The 18512-nt window shown below is 44.9% G+C and overlaps 1 protein-coding gene across 1 annotated transcript in view; it reads right to left on the reverse strand.

Moving 5' to 3' along the window:
- Window positions 1-18512, reverse strand: part of LOC147885465 (calcium-transporting ATPase 10, plasma membrane-type-like) — a 550097-nt gene that overhangs the window by 271037 nt on the left and 260548 nt on the right. The window contains exon 16 of the mRNA XM_087397042.1: window positions 9446-9508. Coding sequence (XP_087253168.1) covers window positions 9446-9508 — 63 coding nt within the window. The remainder of the gene's footprint in view (window positions 1-9445; window positions 9509-18512) is intronic.

Below are 18512 nucleotides of genomic sequence, written 5' to 3' on the forward strand. Positions count from 1 at the left end.
CCAGATGACGTCTTACGCATAGCTTCAGATTTCTATGCCACCCTCCTTACTGCTGATCCTGAGACACACGATATAGAGGATGCTAGACAGGCTATTTGGCAGAGTATCCCAGTGTTGGTGAATCCGGATATGCATGTTCTACTTGATGCACCTTTCACCAACACAGAGTTCAGGACTGCACTTTCAGCCCTTCACAAGGGCAAGTGCCCAGGTTTAGATGGCCTCACTTCGTCTTTTTTCATTGCATTTTGGGATATGATTGGAGACTATATTACTTCAGCCATGTAGGCCATTTGGGACTCTGGCGAGATGCCTGAATCGCTTACAGAGGGCCTCATCCACCTTATCCCAAAAGGAGGTAGCAGAAATTTATTGTCCCAGTGGAGGCCTATCACACTTCTAGGGACTTGTTACAAGATTCTGGCCAAGGCTATCAGCCTTTGATTGCAGCCACTTCTCCCTGATCTTATCCACGACACTCAGACGGGATTTGTGCACGGCAGAAGTATTTTTGATAACATTTTTTCTTTCTGGGAAGCTTCAGAGTGGGCCGTGCAGAGTGGCCAGAATCTTGCCATTCTACTGTTGGATTTTGAAAAAGCTTATGACAGAGTAGATTGGAGTTTTTTGGAGGGCACCCTACTACGCTTTGGATTCACTGATGTTTGGATCATAGGTGTTTCCTCTTTGTACAGATCAGCCCATAGCCAGGTACTTATTGGTGGGGTAAGGGGTGAGAGATTTCAGATTTCGAGATCAGTCCGTCAGGGATGCCCCCTTGCTCCTTTCCTTTTTTTATTCGTGGCCGAAGCTATGAGCATCTATGTTAGATCTCAAGCTGACATCTTTGGGCTGAGACTTCCTATCAGAAGAGAAGAGGAGCTGCTTGACAGTGAGTTGGCTGATGACACAGCGATTTATTTGGATGCCTCTCCACAGACATTGACTTCTTTCAGGACAGCATTGGATTTATTTTGCTTGGCGGTAGGGGCGCAGATAAATTGGCATAAATCCAATGGCTTTTGGATCAGTGATGAGGACACTCCAGTTTGGGGACTTGACATAGGGTTCACTTGGGTTCAGAGGGGTGTGCCTATCAGGTATTTGGGCTGCCAGGTCGGCTTGGGTATTTCTACCACACAGCAGTTTGCTCCCGTGTTGGAGAGCATCAGAAGGAAGCTTCTCTTTTGGAGCTCAGCCAAGCTGGATCTTGCCTCTAGAGTTGTGGTGGTCAACCAGGTCCTCTTGGCCACGGCCTGGTTTATTTGTTCATGTTGGTGCCGTTCTAGGGACTGCATCATTCAGCTCAGAAGACCGATCAGGAACTTTCTCTGGAGTGGGCTTGATGGCACAGCAGATGCCTTAGCCAGAGTGGCTTGGGAGACCCTCATCCTCCCTACACAGGATGGGGGTCTCAATATTATTGATCCAGATTTACAGTGCAGAGCCTTACTTTGCAAGATAGTGGTGCGAGGACTTATGCCAGGACAGGAACCGTGGAAGGACTTTCTTATCACCAGCATACAGAGGTGCACACCTTCCTCAGGAGGAGACTGGATGAGCAGTGTTAGATGGATTTTCACCTCAGCACACCTCAGATCACCTTCATCCCCTCTCATGGTTGCCATTCTGAAAGCTTGGGCTAGTTTCAGAAGCTCTCTTCGGAGGATTCCTCCTTCCTCCCGGGAAGAGATTGATAGGCAGCCCATCATGTGGAACGACAGTATTTTAGATGATCGTGGCAGACCACTGGGTGCCTCACTCTACATGCAGTGGGCCAGGTGGGAGAGGGGACCTGCTTCTTCTTTGGGATCTTGGAAAGCCTTCCGTAGGCTTCCAGAGGAAACCAAGTCAGGGTTGACAGGACATCTCAGAGGGAGTGCAGGGAGGATCTTGCAGATTGAGTCAGCCCTTCCAGAGGCTTGGATAGACACAGATGATATGCCTCTCACTACCTCCACTTGGGCAGGTACTTTCTCGAGAGGCGGGGTTCCACTTCAGGTCTTAGCCTTCCGAGGTGCACAGGAGGATGCTTTGGTTTTCAGTGTCCAGGATGGTGGCAGATTGCTCAGATCTAAAGATGATATATTGCTTGAGTCTGCTTTTCAGCCTATCAGGATTGTAGGCCTTTTGATGCAGGGATCAGATTCAGAGTGGTTCTTAGACCCTGACCCCCAGTTACTCTCCACCGGGTCTTGGAGACTTTGGCTCTATGGAGGAGTTCCCATCAGGTATTTACAGTGGGACCCCGGAGAGTGGGAGTGGATTGACGCGGGGCATCGAGAGAAGACCATCCCCTTCTTTCGTTACACGGTCAGTAATGCCAGGAGATTTCAGCTCAGTAGTAGAGGTTGGAGACCCTCCAGAGTTCCTCATTGGGAGACTTTTGGTATTACTGCGGATCAGCAGAGGTACTTCTGGAGGAGGCTCTGGAAATCCCACAGGAATAGAAAGATCACTATCTTCTTTTGGCTTTCTATTCATGGAGGGATTGTAGTGAACCTTTGGAGGTCCAGATTCGGAGCCGACCCTACTTGCCCTCGTTGCCTTTCTGCTTCGGAGTCTATTCAGCATTGCTTATGGGATTGCAGACAGGCGAGATTGATTTGGATGGGGATAGCCAGGATCTTCAGTCACTTTGCCCATTCCCCACTCTTTATGACTTGGGGCTCGGTGGCTTGGCTTTCTCTTACAGGACCTCAGGTTTTCTATGAGGGACTTGACTCCTCCCGGGCCATTTCGGTTCGACGTCATCGGGTTGAGCTCTGCTCGTTGGATGTGGTTACACACCGTCCTTTTACAGCTGTACATGCCTCTGTGGATACTTCTTGGGAGATTATAGCGAGCATAGCAGCCTGGCATATCTGGAGATCCAGATGCACAGAGGCTATGGAGGGTACTCAGGTTCATCCCTCGCACACATTGGCTAGTATCTGGACAGACATCGTACACACTCTAATGGCCGTATGGACGGGTGTGCAGGGGGACTCCCGTGCAGCCTCAGCTAGGAGGGCTTCTTTCTTCAGGGAATGGAAGGATTCTCCTTTCTTCTCTGAATCTACTACAGGGTTGAGATGGCACTTTCAGCCTCAGCCTTGGTTTCTTTCCACCTCACTCTGAGGGGGTTTTTTATTATCCTCATGATTTCATGATGTATTCCGCTTTGAGCTTGCTCTCGCGGGTTTTTGTTCTTACTTAATAGAAGTCTTTTTCATGAAAAAAAAAGATGAGGAAGAAGCTATCATGTTGGATTGGATGGGGGCCCTGGGATCCTTAGCCATCAACATGGAGTTGTGTCCAGAAGAGGATCCTGAAGTCCATCTTGGTCCTTCACGGAATGCGCAAGAGGTGAGCCAGGAAGCCTCTCCACCACCTAGTTTGGCTGATCTCATGTATGAACGGATGCCTTTTGGTCTTCTTAATAATCCCCACATGTATCAGCAAATGATGACCACAAGTACCAGACCAAGTGGTGGGGAGGCCAATAGGGTGACAATTGAAGCAATGGAGGCACACGACATGGATGCCTCACACCAAGAAAAAGACCATGGGGTCACAATAGAGGAGGAAGAGGATGCTATGCAAGAAGATGATGAGCTGGCGGAGCATAATGATGGTACTAAAGAGGACACTCATGAATCTGTGGAAGAAGAGGATGACCACATAGATGATGGGCTGGCTGAGCACAATGATGGTATTGGAGAAGACACTCGTGGATCTGCAGAAGAAGAGGATGACCACCTACTTACTGATGTCACTCAAAGGCCGGTAGTGCCGAAAATGACTTTTGGAAGGGTTATTGAATCCATTGTGCAACCTGACCAACCTAGGAGGGGTCAAGAGACTGGACAACTTGAAGGAGCCGTCCACATTCACACTGGAGTCTGGAACTTCAGACCTTCAAGGCAAGCCCACAGCATACAGGGAGAAGAAGATGTCACGGACCTTGTTCTACTCGACTTATACATGTCAAAAGCTGACCTCCCAACGACACAGGAGGCTCCCGAAACTACATACGAGGTGGTTGGACTACCATACAGAGGAATGCTCAAGAAAGCACAAAAAGGAAAAAAGAGAATGGGCCCAAGTGCTGCCTCTACATCTTAACCATTTCCAGAAGACACCCAACCGTCCTATCCGAGCTCTTGGATGGAAGTAGCGGGGGATTTTTCTCTGGATGATTCTCCTGCGCACCCAGCAGTGGGAGCAGAAGAACCGAACAACTCCACATCAAGAAGCATACCTCAGGTTGACCATGCTAGGGATTGGAGGTATCTTAACATTGGGACAGAGGACCAACCACGACATCTTAAGGTAGCCAGTTGGGTCTGGGAACATGACTATCTCCTTGCTGCATTGTCTGATTTTTTTCAAGAGTATGTCGATGTCTTTGCCTGGTCATATAAGGATTTAAAGGGAGTACCCACTGAGTTCATGGAACATCGCATCGATCTATATACGGAAGCAGACCCGGTGATCAGGGGACCATATCGCATGAATCCCAACTATGGCAAGGCTGTCCATGCTGATATTCAAAAGATGGAGCAAGCAAGGTTGATCTACCCTGTTGACTACTCCGAATGGCTTAGTGGCATTGTAGTGGTGCCCAAAAAAGAGAGACTAGGAATACCGCCACACATCGGGATAGGTTTCCTCTCCCCTTCACTGACAGGGTGCTAGAAACTATAGCTGGTCATGCTCTCTACTCCTTCATGGTGGATAACCAGGTTCGGGTGCAAGAGCAAGATCAGTTAAAGACTACCTTCGTCACCAAATGGGGAACTTATGCTTACCGGATGATGCCTTTTGGTCTATGCAATGAACCGGCCACGTTTCAACGTCTTGTCACCAAACTCTTCCAAGAGAACATCGGAAAGTTTCTTGAGGTATTCTTGGATGACTTCTTTGTGTTCAATGGTAAGAATGCTTCTCACCTTGAACCTGATCACATGAGTAAGTTGAGGTGGGTTTTTGATAAGTGTAGAGAAGCTAGGTTGTGCTTGAATCCAGACAAATGTTTCTTCCTCGCCTTGCGAGGGGTTCTCCTTGGCCACATCGTCTCGACTGAGGGAATGACCACGGACCCAACAAAGGTGTACGTGATATTGACCTTGCCTATTCCTTGCACACCCAGAGAAGTCAAGTCTTTTTTGGGACATGTGGGTTATTATAGAATATTCATCAAGTCCTATGCCGACATAGCGGTGGCGTTGACGGAACTCCTTCGGCAGGAGCAGTCCTTCAACTGTGGTCGGCACCTCAACAACTGGCATTTGAGAACCTCAAGAATCGTATATTAAAGGCACCCATCTTGCGGCAACCTCAATGGGATGTCATTATTCATGTGCATGTAGATGCAAGTGGGCTGGCGATTGGGGCGATATTGGCCCAACCAGATGAAGAGCACAAACTCGGCCTACCTGTGTACTTCGCAAGCAAACAACTCAACGGAGCAGAAAGAAACTATAGCACCACTGAACGCGAGGGCTTGGGCATGGTCTATGCCATGACAAAGTATCGGCACTATCTCTTGGGCAGTAAGTTTATCATCATTACTGATCATCAAGCTCTCAAATACTTACTAACAAACCAACGCTTGGGGGGAGAGTGAGCAGGTGAATTCTTCTATTTCAAGAGTTTGACTTTGACATCCTAGTGAGAGCAGGCCGATTGCATCAACCACAGACCACTTGTCAAGGATCTCTTCAGGTGAAGCAGCCATAGGAGTTGATGATGACCTTCCAGATGCAGGCCTCTTCCGTGTCGGTGCCACAATACCAAAGGATGACTGCCTGTTTGCTGTGGACTGCTTTCCCCCATGGTATGCAAACATTGTACACTTGTTGTCTACATGTGAGTTCCCCAAAGGGTTAACTCCAGCACAAATGCAGATGCAGATTGTTCAGGCTGCTCCTTTCAAACTGATCGCGGGTCAGCTGTACAAGTTGGGGAAGGACCACATTTTAAGGAGGTGCGTGCTCCCTCATGAAACACAAGCCATCCTTCAGGAGGCTCACTCAGGAATGGGGGGAGGTCATATGGCACCAGAGGCCACTGCTAGAAAGATAATGCGCTTTGGGTTGTGGCGGCCAAAGCTATTCCAAGAGTGCTATGCTTATGTGCGCCACTGCGACTCATGTCAAAGAGGGGGGCCGAAGCCTACCTTCAGCCATCCAGCCCTGTACCACCCTTCTACAGATGGGGATTGGATTTTGTTGGACCCATCTCTCCTACAACAGAAAGAGGGAACAAGTATGCTCTGATTGCTACTGATTATGGCACTAAATGGGTGGAGGCTAAGGCCACAAAGACCTGCAGTCCTCAAGTTGTGGCCTCATTCTTGTATGATCAAATCATTTCTAGGTTTGGATGTCCTGTGGAATTGATGAGTGACAGAGGTACCCACTTTCTCAATGATGTCATTTCTGACCTCATCACCCAACTGCAAATTGTTCACAAGACCTCTAGTTCATACTACCCTCGAGCCAATGGTTTGGCCGAGAGCTCCAATTGGACCATGTCTCATATTGTGGCTCGGTTATGCCTTCATTCCTTGGCAGATTGGGATATTCTACTACCAGCCGCTCTTTTTGCTTATGGAACAGCATACAAGGCTAGCACTGGATATTCACCATTCCAACTAGTTTACGGCTTGGAGGCGGTTATGCCCTATGAGTTCCACATGAAGACCACTAGGGTCATGGCAGAAATGGATGATAACTTGGAGGCATGCACACTCGAGAGATTATGGGATCTTGAAGCCTTGGATGAACATCGTCGTGAAGCGATCCTTGCTCAGGAAGTCTGGCAAAGAAGGCAGAAAGCATGGCATGACAAAAATCTCAGGAAGAGGGAATTCCAAGTTGGCAGCTTGGTCTTGTTATATTCTAGTAAGTTCCGGAAGCATAAACCCAAATTTGTCCGTGGCTGGACAGGGCCCTTCTTTATCACAAGGATTATTCCCAGTGGAGGGGTTTATGTGGCCACCTTGGAGGGCAAGAAGTTACAAGCACTTGTAAATGGCTCACGGGTAAAGAAGTATCATCCACATTGACTCTCTCTCTTTGGATAAGGATTTCCATTCCTATTAGTTGAATTTTTATTTATTCAAAAAAAAAAACAATGTATTCCCTTTCCTAACCCTGTCAAGCTTCTACTCTCTGCCCAATTGCGCTCTTTGGTGGGAGATCAATAAAAACTGAGTTTCTCCTTCTAATCCTCTTCACCCCTGTCATTCAGGTTGAACCTCTGCTCACCCATGTTCACCTCCAGATCACCCTGTTCACTCCTAGGTCACCCCACCCCTGTTCACTCCTAGGCCACCCTTGTTCACTCCTATGTCACCTCCCCATGTTCACCTCTCTGTCACCCATGTTCACCCCAGGTCACCCCTATTCACTCCTATGTCACCTCCCCATGTTCACCTCTCTGCCACCCATGTTCACCTCCAGGTCACCCTTGTTCACTCCTAGGTCACCCTTGTTCAGTCCTATGTCACCTCCCCATGTTCACCTCTCTGTCACCCCTGTTCACTCCTAGGTCACCCCTGTTCACTCCTATGTCACCTCCCCATGTTCACCTCTAGGTCACCCATGTTCACCTCCAAGTCACCCCTGTTCACTCCTAGGTCACCCTGTTCACTCCTAGGTCACCTCCCCATGTTCACCTCTCTGTCACCCATGTTCACCTCTAGGTCACCCAGGTTCATCTCCAAGTCACCCATGTTCACTCCTAGGTCACCTCCCCATGTTCACCTCTTTGTCACCCATGTTTACCTCTAGGTCACCCCTATTCACTCCTAGGTCACCCTTGTTCACTTCTATGTCACCTCCCCATGTTCGCCTCTTTGTCACCCATGTTCACCTCCAGGTCAACCCTGTTAACTCCTAGGTCACCCCTGTTCACTCCTATGTCACCTCCCCATGTTCACCTCTAGGTCACCCATGTTCACCTCCCCATGTTCACCTCTAGGTCACCCATGTTCACTCCTATGTCACCTCCCCATGTTCACCTCTAGGTCACCCCTGTTCACTCCTAGGTCACCCCTATTCACTTCTATGTCACCTCCCCATGTTCACCTCTCTGTCAACCATGTTCACCTCTCTGTCAACCATGTTGACTCCTAGGTCACCCTTGTTCACTCCTATCATCTATGTTACCTCCCCATGTTCACCTCTAGGTCACCCATGTTCACCTCCAAGTCACCCCTGTTCACTCCTAGGTCACCCCTCTTCTCTCCTAGGTCACATCCCCATGTTCACCTCTAGGTGACCCTTGTTCACTCCTAGGTCACCCGTGTTCACTCCTAGGTCACCTCCCCATGTTCACCTCTCTGTCACCCTTGTTCACTCCTAGGTCACCCCTGTTCACTCCTATGTGACCTCCCCATGTTCACCTCTCTATCACCCATGTTCACCTCTCTGTCACCCATGTTCACCTCTAGGTCACCCCTGTTCACTCCTAGGTCACCCCTATTCACTCCTATGTCACCTCCCCATGTTCACTCCTATGTCACCTCCCCATGTTCACCTCTAGGTCACCCATGTTCACCTCCAAGTCACCCCTGTTCACTCCTAGGTCACCCCTGTTCACTTCTATGTCACCTCCCCATGTTCACCTCTCTGTCACCCATGTTCACCTCCAGGTCACCCCTGTTGACTCCTAGGTCACCCTTGTTCACTCCTATCATCTATGTCACCTCCCCATGTTCACCTGTAGGTCACCCATGTTCACCTCCAAGTCACCCATGTTCACTCCTAGGTCACCTCCCCATGTTCACCTCTAGGTCACCCCTGTTCACTCCTAGGTCACCCCTGTTCACTCCAAGGTCACCTCCCCACGTTCACCTCTCTGTCACCCATGTTCACCTCAACCTTGACCCACCATGGTCAAAGTTGATCAGAGGGAAGTACTGATGCAATGGTACACGGGTACACCTGGTGATAGATTGAAGAAGGGGAAGCGGAGGAAACAAGGGGGAGGAAGGGTAGCCTTTAGTTCACCTAAATGGTATGTATTGACCCTTTGTTACAATTTTTGGTCTCTTATGCCTATTTGATATTTTGTAAATGTTAATGAACCCCCTCCCTTTCTCTCTCTCTCTCTCTCTTTCATTTGCATTCTGTGTCTACTATAAACTATCCTATTGGGTTGATGATCTATGATTTGGAGAGAGTCTTCAAATGCAAAAATGTTGAAACTTGGCCATATCATAGGATATAAGCATTAATAATAATTCTGACCTTTGTTTTACTTAGAGCCTTATTTTTTATTTCAACATAAATATCACAAAAAACACATTCCTTTATTGAATCATTATTATTTTTAATGCCATATTTGTCTGCTTTTAATTCCCTTTTATGGAGCATTAAGATGTACATAACTCCAAAGTGGCATTGCATCAGATTAAGTCTTAACAAAGAAAACTTTTCAGTGTGCTACACACCTTCACAGCCCAGTTCAAACAAGCTACTTCTGTTGGGCTTCCAGAGACTTCTACAACCCCTTCCTAGTAGGTACAGATACAATATGATTAAAAGGAAAGAAAAAGATTAAGCATCTTTCTTTTCTCAGGGTGTGTGTGATGTGTGTGCACGAAAAAAATGAGCTTCTATTAAATATGATTGACTAGAGTACATGGAAATAGGGAAACTTTTGTAAAACACCTCTATTAAATCAAATAGAAAAAAGGTGAGGCTGTCATACCAATCTAGAGAGTGGAAACGCCATGAAGGCCCTGCATGGCACTGTATGTGAAAAATAACCATGATCCCACTCTCTCATGAAAGCTACCCTTGCTGCACCACGATTTATGCTCCAAGTGGCCATAAGAGTGTGTATAACATCCTACTTTATCAATGAGAGTGAGTGGGAAACATAGGTCTAGGTCCTATCCAAGCTTAACCTTTGTGCATCTGAATCTCCAAATATGGTGGGACTTGGTGAGGATCTCCGAAGGAGAGTGCATGCCATTGATGTAAGGAGACCAGCATTGCAACTATAGTGATAATATGAGGTACTCCCTCGAGAATGAGAAGGATCTGTCAAATCCTCTCCCTCATAAAAGATCTATAGACCCGATTGAGTAAGCCAGGCCAGTGATCCCTGGGTGATGTAATTGCCTGTCCTCATTCTGCCAAACACACGTGCAATTCATTGCAAGATCCTACGGATCTCTTTGCATCCTTAGATGCAATAATTAATGGAATCCAATGTTGTAATTCATCCTGGGCATGTGGGGTATGCTGCAAAGGTCTGTCTCCAAATGTTATTGGAAGTCCAGTGTGCTGGATAATGCAGAAAAACATGGAAAGCAGTCTCTTTCGATGGGATATCTAGAGTCAAAAGAACGTGTGCATGTGAAAAGTGATTCCAAATAAACTTCCAATGTGCTCTTTGAGTAGGAATCCCAAGTAAGCTGTAGAGCAGAGCCAAGCCTGGCATTCCCAACTATGCAGTCAAAAAATGATGTGTCCCGTAAGGAGCTATTGAATTAGTTCTCTCCCAATCTCTAGGGTCTCAAGAAAGGTGTTAGAGAGTGAATTACCTAGAGCCAGAGGTGCCAAGGATGACCCACCATTGGCCATCATTGAACCTCAACCACTCTGACATAGAACATTATTCTCCATCGGTGCTCTGGCAGTCCTAGCTTGTGCATCCTCACATAGAACTCACTCTCCTCCTTAGTTCCAAAGAATGCCAATGACCTATATGGAAATACATATGCTTGAGAACACGCCTACATGTGGAAACTCCATAAGATTTTCAGAATCAATCTATAGGGTCTGTATGAGCGCCTCTTGTATGCCTTGAGTGATAGCGTGATGCTCTAGTAAGGGAATCATTCCCGATCACTTAGTAGTTATCGCAAAGGATTAGGAGATTGAAGTAGCTTAGTTGTCATGAGGCTTGACACCATATACCGGTAGTAAGGGTAAGTGTTCTTGCAAGGTGCTGACTTGGCTTATAACCTCAATATAATCGCTAAATTTGGGTGTTTTGCGATCATTTATAAAAGTTTATCTGCTTGTAACTCCAATTCCCCATCAAAACACCTATTACCAGTATACTAAGCTCTTTAGGGATGCTCTTGTATGAAACATCATTGACACAAAGAACAAGCACTATGGCTTGTGCTATCTTTTTTATATAATGTCGCAGGTGGTTGAAACCCTATGGAAAGAAAGTGATGATGAATCCTAGAATTACATTCTAGGGATTATATCACGCAGCTAAAAAGGCCATAAGGAATTTTATTTGGAGTGGACCAGATTAGTTCGGGATACACCAAAGCCAAAGTGAGAGACTTAACTCTTCCCAACGGGAAGGACTAAACAGAATAGATCCAAACTTGCAAAGTAGAGCCTTATTATGCAAGGTGGTAGCTAGAGGACTTTTGCCAAGATAGGAGCCATGGAAGGATTCTTTAATCCAAAGCATACATTTATGTTCTACTTCCAAAAGTAGAGATTGGATGGATAGTTCCAGGTTTGATCTTCATATCATCCCATTTCAAGGCACCCTTCTCCGCCTTTATGCCTACTATATTGAAAGCTTGGGATAGCTTTAGGAGTAGCCTTCAGAGAGTTTCCTCTTTCTCTTAGGAAGTGTTTGATGAGAAGCCTATCATGTGGAATGGAAATGTACTTGATGATCATGGCAGACCACTTGACAGCTTGCATTATATGTAGTGGTGATGGGAGAGAGACCCCGCTTCCTCCATAGGTTGATGGAAGGGTTTCAAAACCCTTACAAACGATCCTAAACTCCAATTAATAAGTCACCTTAGAGGAAGTCAAAGTAGAATCAACATATTGATGCAACTATACCCTTGAAATGTGTTCATGTAGATGACAAGCCTTGCTCACAGTAGTCTACTTAGCTAGGGGCCTTCATAAGAACAGGGACCCCACTTCAAGTAATGGGATTATGAAGATTAGAAAGGGATGCCTTGATCTTTGATGTTCATTCTGGGTCAGGTTGTCCAAATTTACGGATGGTATATTTATGCATATTCTATTTTACCATGTCAAGGTTGTAGGTCATGTGGAGCAATGATTTTTGGCTTTAGGTTGGTATCTAGGTCCTAACCCAGATCACATTCCCTTGGGTTTATGGAGGCTCTGGCTCTATGGAGGTGTCCCCATGAAGTGTTTGAAGTTGGACCTTGGGGAGTGGGAATGGATTGATGCTTTTCTTTTGGCTTTCTATTCAAGGAGGGTTTGCAATGAACTTATGGAGGTCTAGATTCAGGGCAGACTCCACTTGTTCTCTATTGTTGTTCTACTATGGTGATTATCCAGCATTACCTACGAGATTGCAGACTAGCAAGGATTATATGGAAGGGGATGCCTAGTATTTTCAATGTGTTGGTTCCTTTCCCCTCCTTTGAAGGCACATGGTGGAGAAGGAGAGAGAGAGAGGATAGGATAGGGAGAGAGATAATGATACTCAAAGAAAGACATAATGAATTGGAAATGAAATGACTAAGCAATGAATAAATGAAAGTACTCACATATAGACCAAAGAACTTGTAGCTTGATACTTGATTTATTTGACACTAGACAAGTATAACTCTTATATAGAGCACACACACATATGAACACCAATGCATATGGGATAGCTCCCAATGTGGCACGTGGCATCCATAGGACACACTAGACTAGAACTCACACTAGAACTCACTAGAACACACTAAACTGACTCAACTTGGCTTCATGTTCCAACATCCCCCCATGAAGGCCAGGTGAGAGACTACTGGAATGGAACCAAGGACAGAACATGACAATGACGGTATCTACTACTGTGTCCAATGTATGAACTAGACATGGCTCTCATGCTAACTCAAAGACTGAAGTCTGAGCATGGTTCAAAGGTCGGCGGACTGAGCACTCACATGGCTTTACGTCCCAAACATGACTCAGAGGCTCATGTCTTAGCATGGATGCATGACAGGTCTAGAAAACCAATGCACCAACATCCTGGAACTCATATGCCAGACTTGATAACTAGACCCTATCAATGTCAATACATGGCTTCCATAGTACATCCCCCTCTTGACTCCAAGGACTGACTAGAATTATGGAGCCACACACCATAAATATAAAAAAATACATCATTCTAGGAGGACTATCCAAGGCAGAGGACCTTTATTAACTCTTCAAACATTCATTTTAGAGGGACTACTCAAGGCAAAGAACCTTTATTACATAAGAGAAATAAGAATACATATGGGTTTTCATCCTCAATGAGGGTAACATGGATAGTGAGTGCATGGTCGAGGTCTAGAATCTCCTCTGGTGTATCAGCAGAAACAAGATTAGCATGGTGTTGTTCTTGTTTTTTCTGCTCCTTGAAGCAATATGCTTCAATATGACCCTTCCATTTGCAATATCTGCACATGATATTCTTATTGGCTTGCTTGTAGAAATAAGGGCATCTTCAATGCTGAGTGTAGGAGTAGATTCCTTTTCCTTGTTATGTCATTTTTTCTCAATAAGAAGAGCAACCAAATCATCAAATGTGGTAGCTGCAAGTCGTAGGAACTCAATGGTTTGCTCAAAATGGAAAATACCTTGCATAATTTTGATTAGGACAGCCATCTTGCCTCATCATTTGGAGGGTACTTCAAAGTTGACAATTGTTGAACAAGAAAGTGAAATTTGGAGAGATGATCACCTAGCTTCATTTTCTTGAATTTTTGTCTCATAAATAGGTTAGGCTCTCTAGATCTCCTTAGCCTTGGATTTGAAGAAGAGTGATGAATGAGAGAATCTGCCAAGCATAGCCCAATAAGAGCAATAGCTTTGTCATTCTACTACTTCCAAAGTTTGCGGTTTTGATGGTGGCGAGGTAGATCAGCTCTGAAGGTGAGGCTAAGGGAAGCAAGATGGGAAGAAAGGAGTGGAAGGGAGATCTATCTTGGAGAAGAGGGGAGCTTCCATTTGCAGGTTTCTCTTATCCTCTAGGTAGAGCAAGGAGAAGGAAAAGTTATTCCAGGTCCATCCACCTCGAGTTTTCATATCAGGATATTTACTCCAAAATTCCTTGATGGGGTTACTGGAAAGTGGTATCTCATCGAAATCATACCCATCATTGGAACTTGGCATGGGCGTACGGATTGGATTATCCGGATCCTGATATTCAAAATCAAATACTATCATTTTCTGCTGATGGAAGCACAAGTAGTGTCGGAGTTGATGACGGGGCAGGGAGAGAATATGGGGACATGGGGGAGAAATATGACAGAGTATTAGTTGCGGAAGAGGGAGCAAAGGGGGGGGGGGGAAGAACTGGGCAAATGGTTTGAGCAGCTTGGTAATCCTCAAGGGTAAGATTAGCAAGGGAACTTTCCCAAGCAAGGCTCAAGGACTTGACTCATGAATCTTTGAAATGTAGCTGGCCCATTGGTCAACCCAAAAGGCATCACTTTTAAGCAAAAACTCCCCAAGGTGTGACAAATGATGTTTTCTTTTGATCTTCCTTCCGAATATGAATTTGAAAGTATCCAGAATACCCATCACATATAGAATACATCTCATGCTCTGCTACTTGGTCTAGTATTTCATCTTAAAATGGCAAAGGAAAATGATCCCTCTTAGTGCATGCATTCAAAGGACGAAAGTCTACACAAACTCGCCACTTATTTCCTTTCTTTGGTGTGACAATTACAAGAGATATCCATTCTGAGTCATCAATAGGAAAGATGAATCCTGCCTCAAATAGTTGTGTTACATTTTTCTTTAGTGCCTCAACTTGGATCACCCCCAATCGCCTTAAGCGTTGCACAACTGGCTTGCTTTTTGGCTTCAACTCAATCTTATGCTCCATAAGAGAGACTGATCGAACCTGTGAATAGCTTGTTGCAAAGAGACATGGAAAATCATCTAACATATCCAAGTACTAGAGCTTCTCACTACCTGATAGAGAATCACCAAGAAGCTCTTTATTGCGTTGGCGTCGTTTAGTGTGCTCCACATCCTCCACATGAAGTGTCTCTACAGGATGTTCTTGCACCACCACCTTGTTCCTTCCTTACTCATCCCGATCAGCACCAAGACAAAGACCAAAGGCCACTCCTTCCACCTCACCCTCTGAGTTGGACTCCTCGGAGCTACACCCTGTCTCTTCTTCTTCATCGGTTAAGTCAGAGCTTGAATCTCTGATGTTGAAGACGACTCCTTGACAACTTCCTTTTTGCGGCTTCTGATGTTGTAGTGCACCTTCTTATCATTTCCCTGCAAAATCAATTCTCCATTATCCCACTTTTGAACAGCCTTTACCTTGCGTAGCCAAGGCCTTCCCAAAATCAATGGATAGGCACGTGCATCTGGCTTAGTAGGGATCACCTGAAAAGTAATCAGCATAGAAATTCCACATACATCCACTTCTAGATTCTTTACAACTCCCAAGGTCTTAACCCTAGTGTTGTCAGCCAATTTGATGCGATAAGGAGGGGTAGTACTAGAGTATTTTAAATCAGCATCTATCATGGTCTTCTCACTCATGACATTAATTGATGCACCTCCATCAATGTACACATTAGAAATCACTTGACCATCAATGATGACAAAAATCACAGGTATATCATCACCAACATCTATATCTACCTTTTGAACAACAGGAATGGTACTATTCTTCTTTTTCTTCTTTGACACTCTTGTGCTTGCTAGCTTTCCCCATTCCTTCCGTAGTTTGGGAGACAAAGCAAGTAATTGACCAAAGGTGATATGAGCTTCCTTTTCTTTAAGGTCGCACAACAAGTCATAGCTTCCAATTCCTTGTCCTAAAGGAAAGTCTGACTGGCTAATTCTTCTTGTAGATGCCTTCTTTTTCTTACTATGGTGTTCCTCTTTCTGATGTTCCTCATCTACTTCTTCCTTGCTTTCTTCTTCTTCTTTTGCTTTACCACGCCCCCGTTTAGCCATCATTACCTCTCTTTCCTGATTCCCTAAAGAAGCTTCTAACAAGGATACTTGTTTTTCTTCTTCTTTCTTTCTTAATCTAGGACACTCTGGGCGATAGTGACCTTTTTCATTACATTCATAGCAAGTGACCCGACTCTTATCTCGAGGCCTATCTTCACTCTTTGGTGCTCTAGATTGTCGTGCATTAACCAAATGCAATTTCAAATCAACAAACTCTGCCATCAATTGGGAGATATTATGATCTAACTCAAAGGACTTTGGTACCTAAGAAGTGCCCATTACCTCCACCTTAGAAGTTGAAGCTGTTGAAGACACAAAAGAGGATTCGATCTTTAGAGAAGCTTATTTCTTGGTCGCAATGCAAAGTGTCTCTATGTATGTTGTTGGATCTTTACTCATTACTTTTGAGCGAAGATGAGGCTCCAAAGCCATAATAAATTTGCTCATCTTTAAGTGCTCCATCCCTGAGAGACTTTGAGGGGCCGATGATGCAGTTGCCACAGCTTGCAAAGCTGCCCTTTCACACTTTGTCCATAAAGTTTCATATCGAATCGCCAATGCAGAGACCATCTCACCCTCTCCTTGATAGAACCGGTCCAACTGCAACATCAAAGCATTTGGCGACTCCACTGTCCCAAATCTCTGCTTCATTGCTGCCACCACTAGGTCCCAGTCCTCCTTGGTAGAGTCTGGCAAGGCCTCATGCCAACTCAAGGCTACATCTTTAAGAAAATCAGGCAAAATCTCCGCCCGATCCTTCATGGACCATCCAGAAAGCCGGCATCCTCGAACAAAATCTCGAAGATAAGACTCCGGGTCTTCCCCTTGGGTCCCTCGAAACATTGGAATCTTCACAATGATGAAACACAAAAAGAAAACACCAAGATCTAAATAATATCCCAAACAAGATCCCATAGAGCCTTAGTATACCAAGACCAACTATTATGCATAACCACTTGTTGAAAACCCTCCACAATGTGATCCTCAACAAAATCTTCAAAAATAAGTGACCAACTAGCACCATGAAAACATTGTGTATACATGCATCCAAGAATCACCTTTCTCACAATTGGAAGTGCACATAACAGCTTCAAGATATTGTACTCTTCATCATTTGCATAGCAAAAGAGGTTGAAAGTATTGAGAATCACAACTCTACTGTTATAGTAAAAAACTACCCAAAGACTCAACTCTTCTTCACACCAAGCTGCCAGTGCATGAAACAATCCCCAATCTATCATTGTGCCTGCTGACAACGTTGTCGATGCACTAACATATTCAAGAGTACAAACATAAAGGATATGATCATGGTGACTGTGTGAATAGCTTAAGCATCACCTTCACAATCTTTAAGTTCTCTTAAATGGACTGCAATCTCTTCTAACAGAGTTCTTCCAGGCATCTTCTTTATTTCATTAGAAACACATGCCTATACTAGGCATAACATGCAATCAAGTACACCATAGACCGTTTAGTAAGGTGGGATGAATCCAATACCAAACGTATCCGGCTTCTCCACCAAAAGATGTGACATGGAGTTGGAGGTAATAAACTTTACGCACCTCTTCACTTCCTACTGCTTTCGAACTGACTGACAAAGATATTTATCATTGAGAATGGGACATTAAAAAGAAGCTTTTATGCCAAGATACCACACCATACTTTTCTCCCACTGATGAAATGAAGATGGTAATTTCCCAAGTGATGTTGTAATCAAGCATAGGGAGAAGAAAAGGATCAGCAGAGGCCATAATCTCAGCGAACTGGTCTGCGTCAAAGAGAAGAGTGATACGTTGTTGAAAGAAGATCTTGCGGCTCAACATGACATGAACTGATATATATCAAGGAGTTTGAAGGGGCTGATTGGGTTGGATGGGTAGATTCCGAGAAAACATTGCACCTCCTTCATAGACACCTTTACGGTTAGCTCAAAACACCTTACAAAATGTCATTAGACACAGAGGCCTATAACTTTTATTAGAGACATGATATCAGAGATTCAAACACACAAAGAGATGAGTCTTGATATGGGCTTCGCGCTGATATAAGATTCGTTGAAAACAAATAGACGGTTGAAGAGATATGGACAGTTTACTGGAAGGGAGTAAAAACTGTCGTGAAAACAGACTATCAGACATAGAGACTCATAACATTTTGCAGCAATATATGATTCAAGATCTAAGCACATAGAGACATGCGCCTTAAAGAGACTTTGCTTTGCTTGCTTTGATATATGTTTCGTAAGAAATAGAGAAGCGGCCAAAAAGTTATGGATAGTTTACTAGACGGGGGGTAAAAACTATCATGAAAACAGACTATTAGACACAGAGAATCATAACTTTTTGCAGCTGTATCTGATTCAAGATCTGATCACATCAAAACGTCTGAAAGAGAGCTTTGAGCTGAAATAAATTTCATTAAAATCGGACTATCGAGCAGAAAGTTATGAGCAAAACACTAACATGGAGGTCAAACTGTCATGAAAACTGCCCTCCACCCATGCTCATTTCGCTTGAGCAGGATGCTCCCTCAAGACTCCACTTTCATCAACGATCCACCCCTCATAGATTTTGCTTAGAAGAGGGG

This window comes from Dipteris shenzhenensis, chromosome 25 (assembly GCF_047967505.1).
Source record: "Dipteris shenzhenensis isolate YYH24624 ecotype China chromosome 25, Dip_SZ_1.0, whole genome shotgun sequence".
NCBI classification, from domain to species: Eukaryota; Viridiplantae; Streptophyta; class Polypodiopsida; order Gleicheniales; family Dipteridaceae; genus Dipteris; species Dipteris shenzhenensis.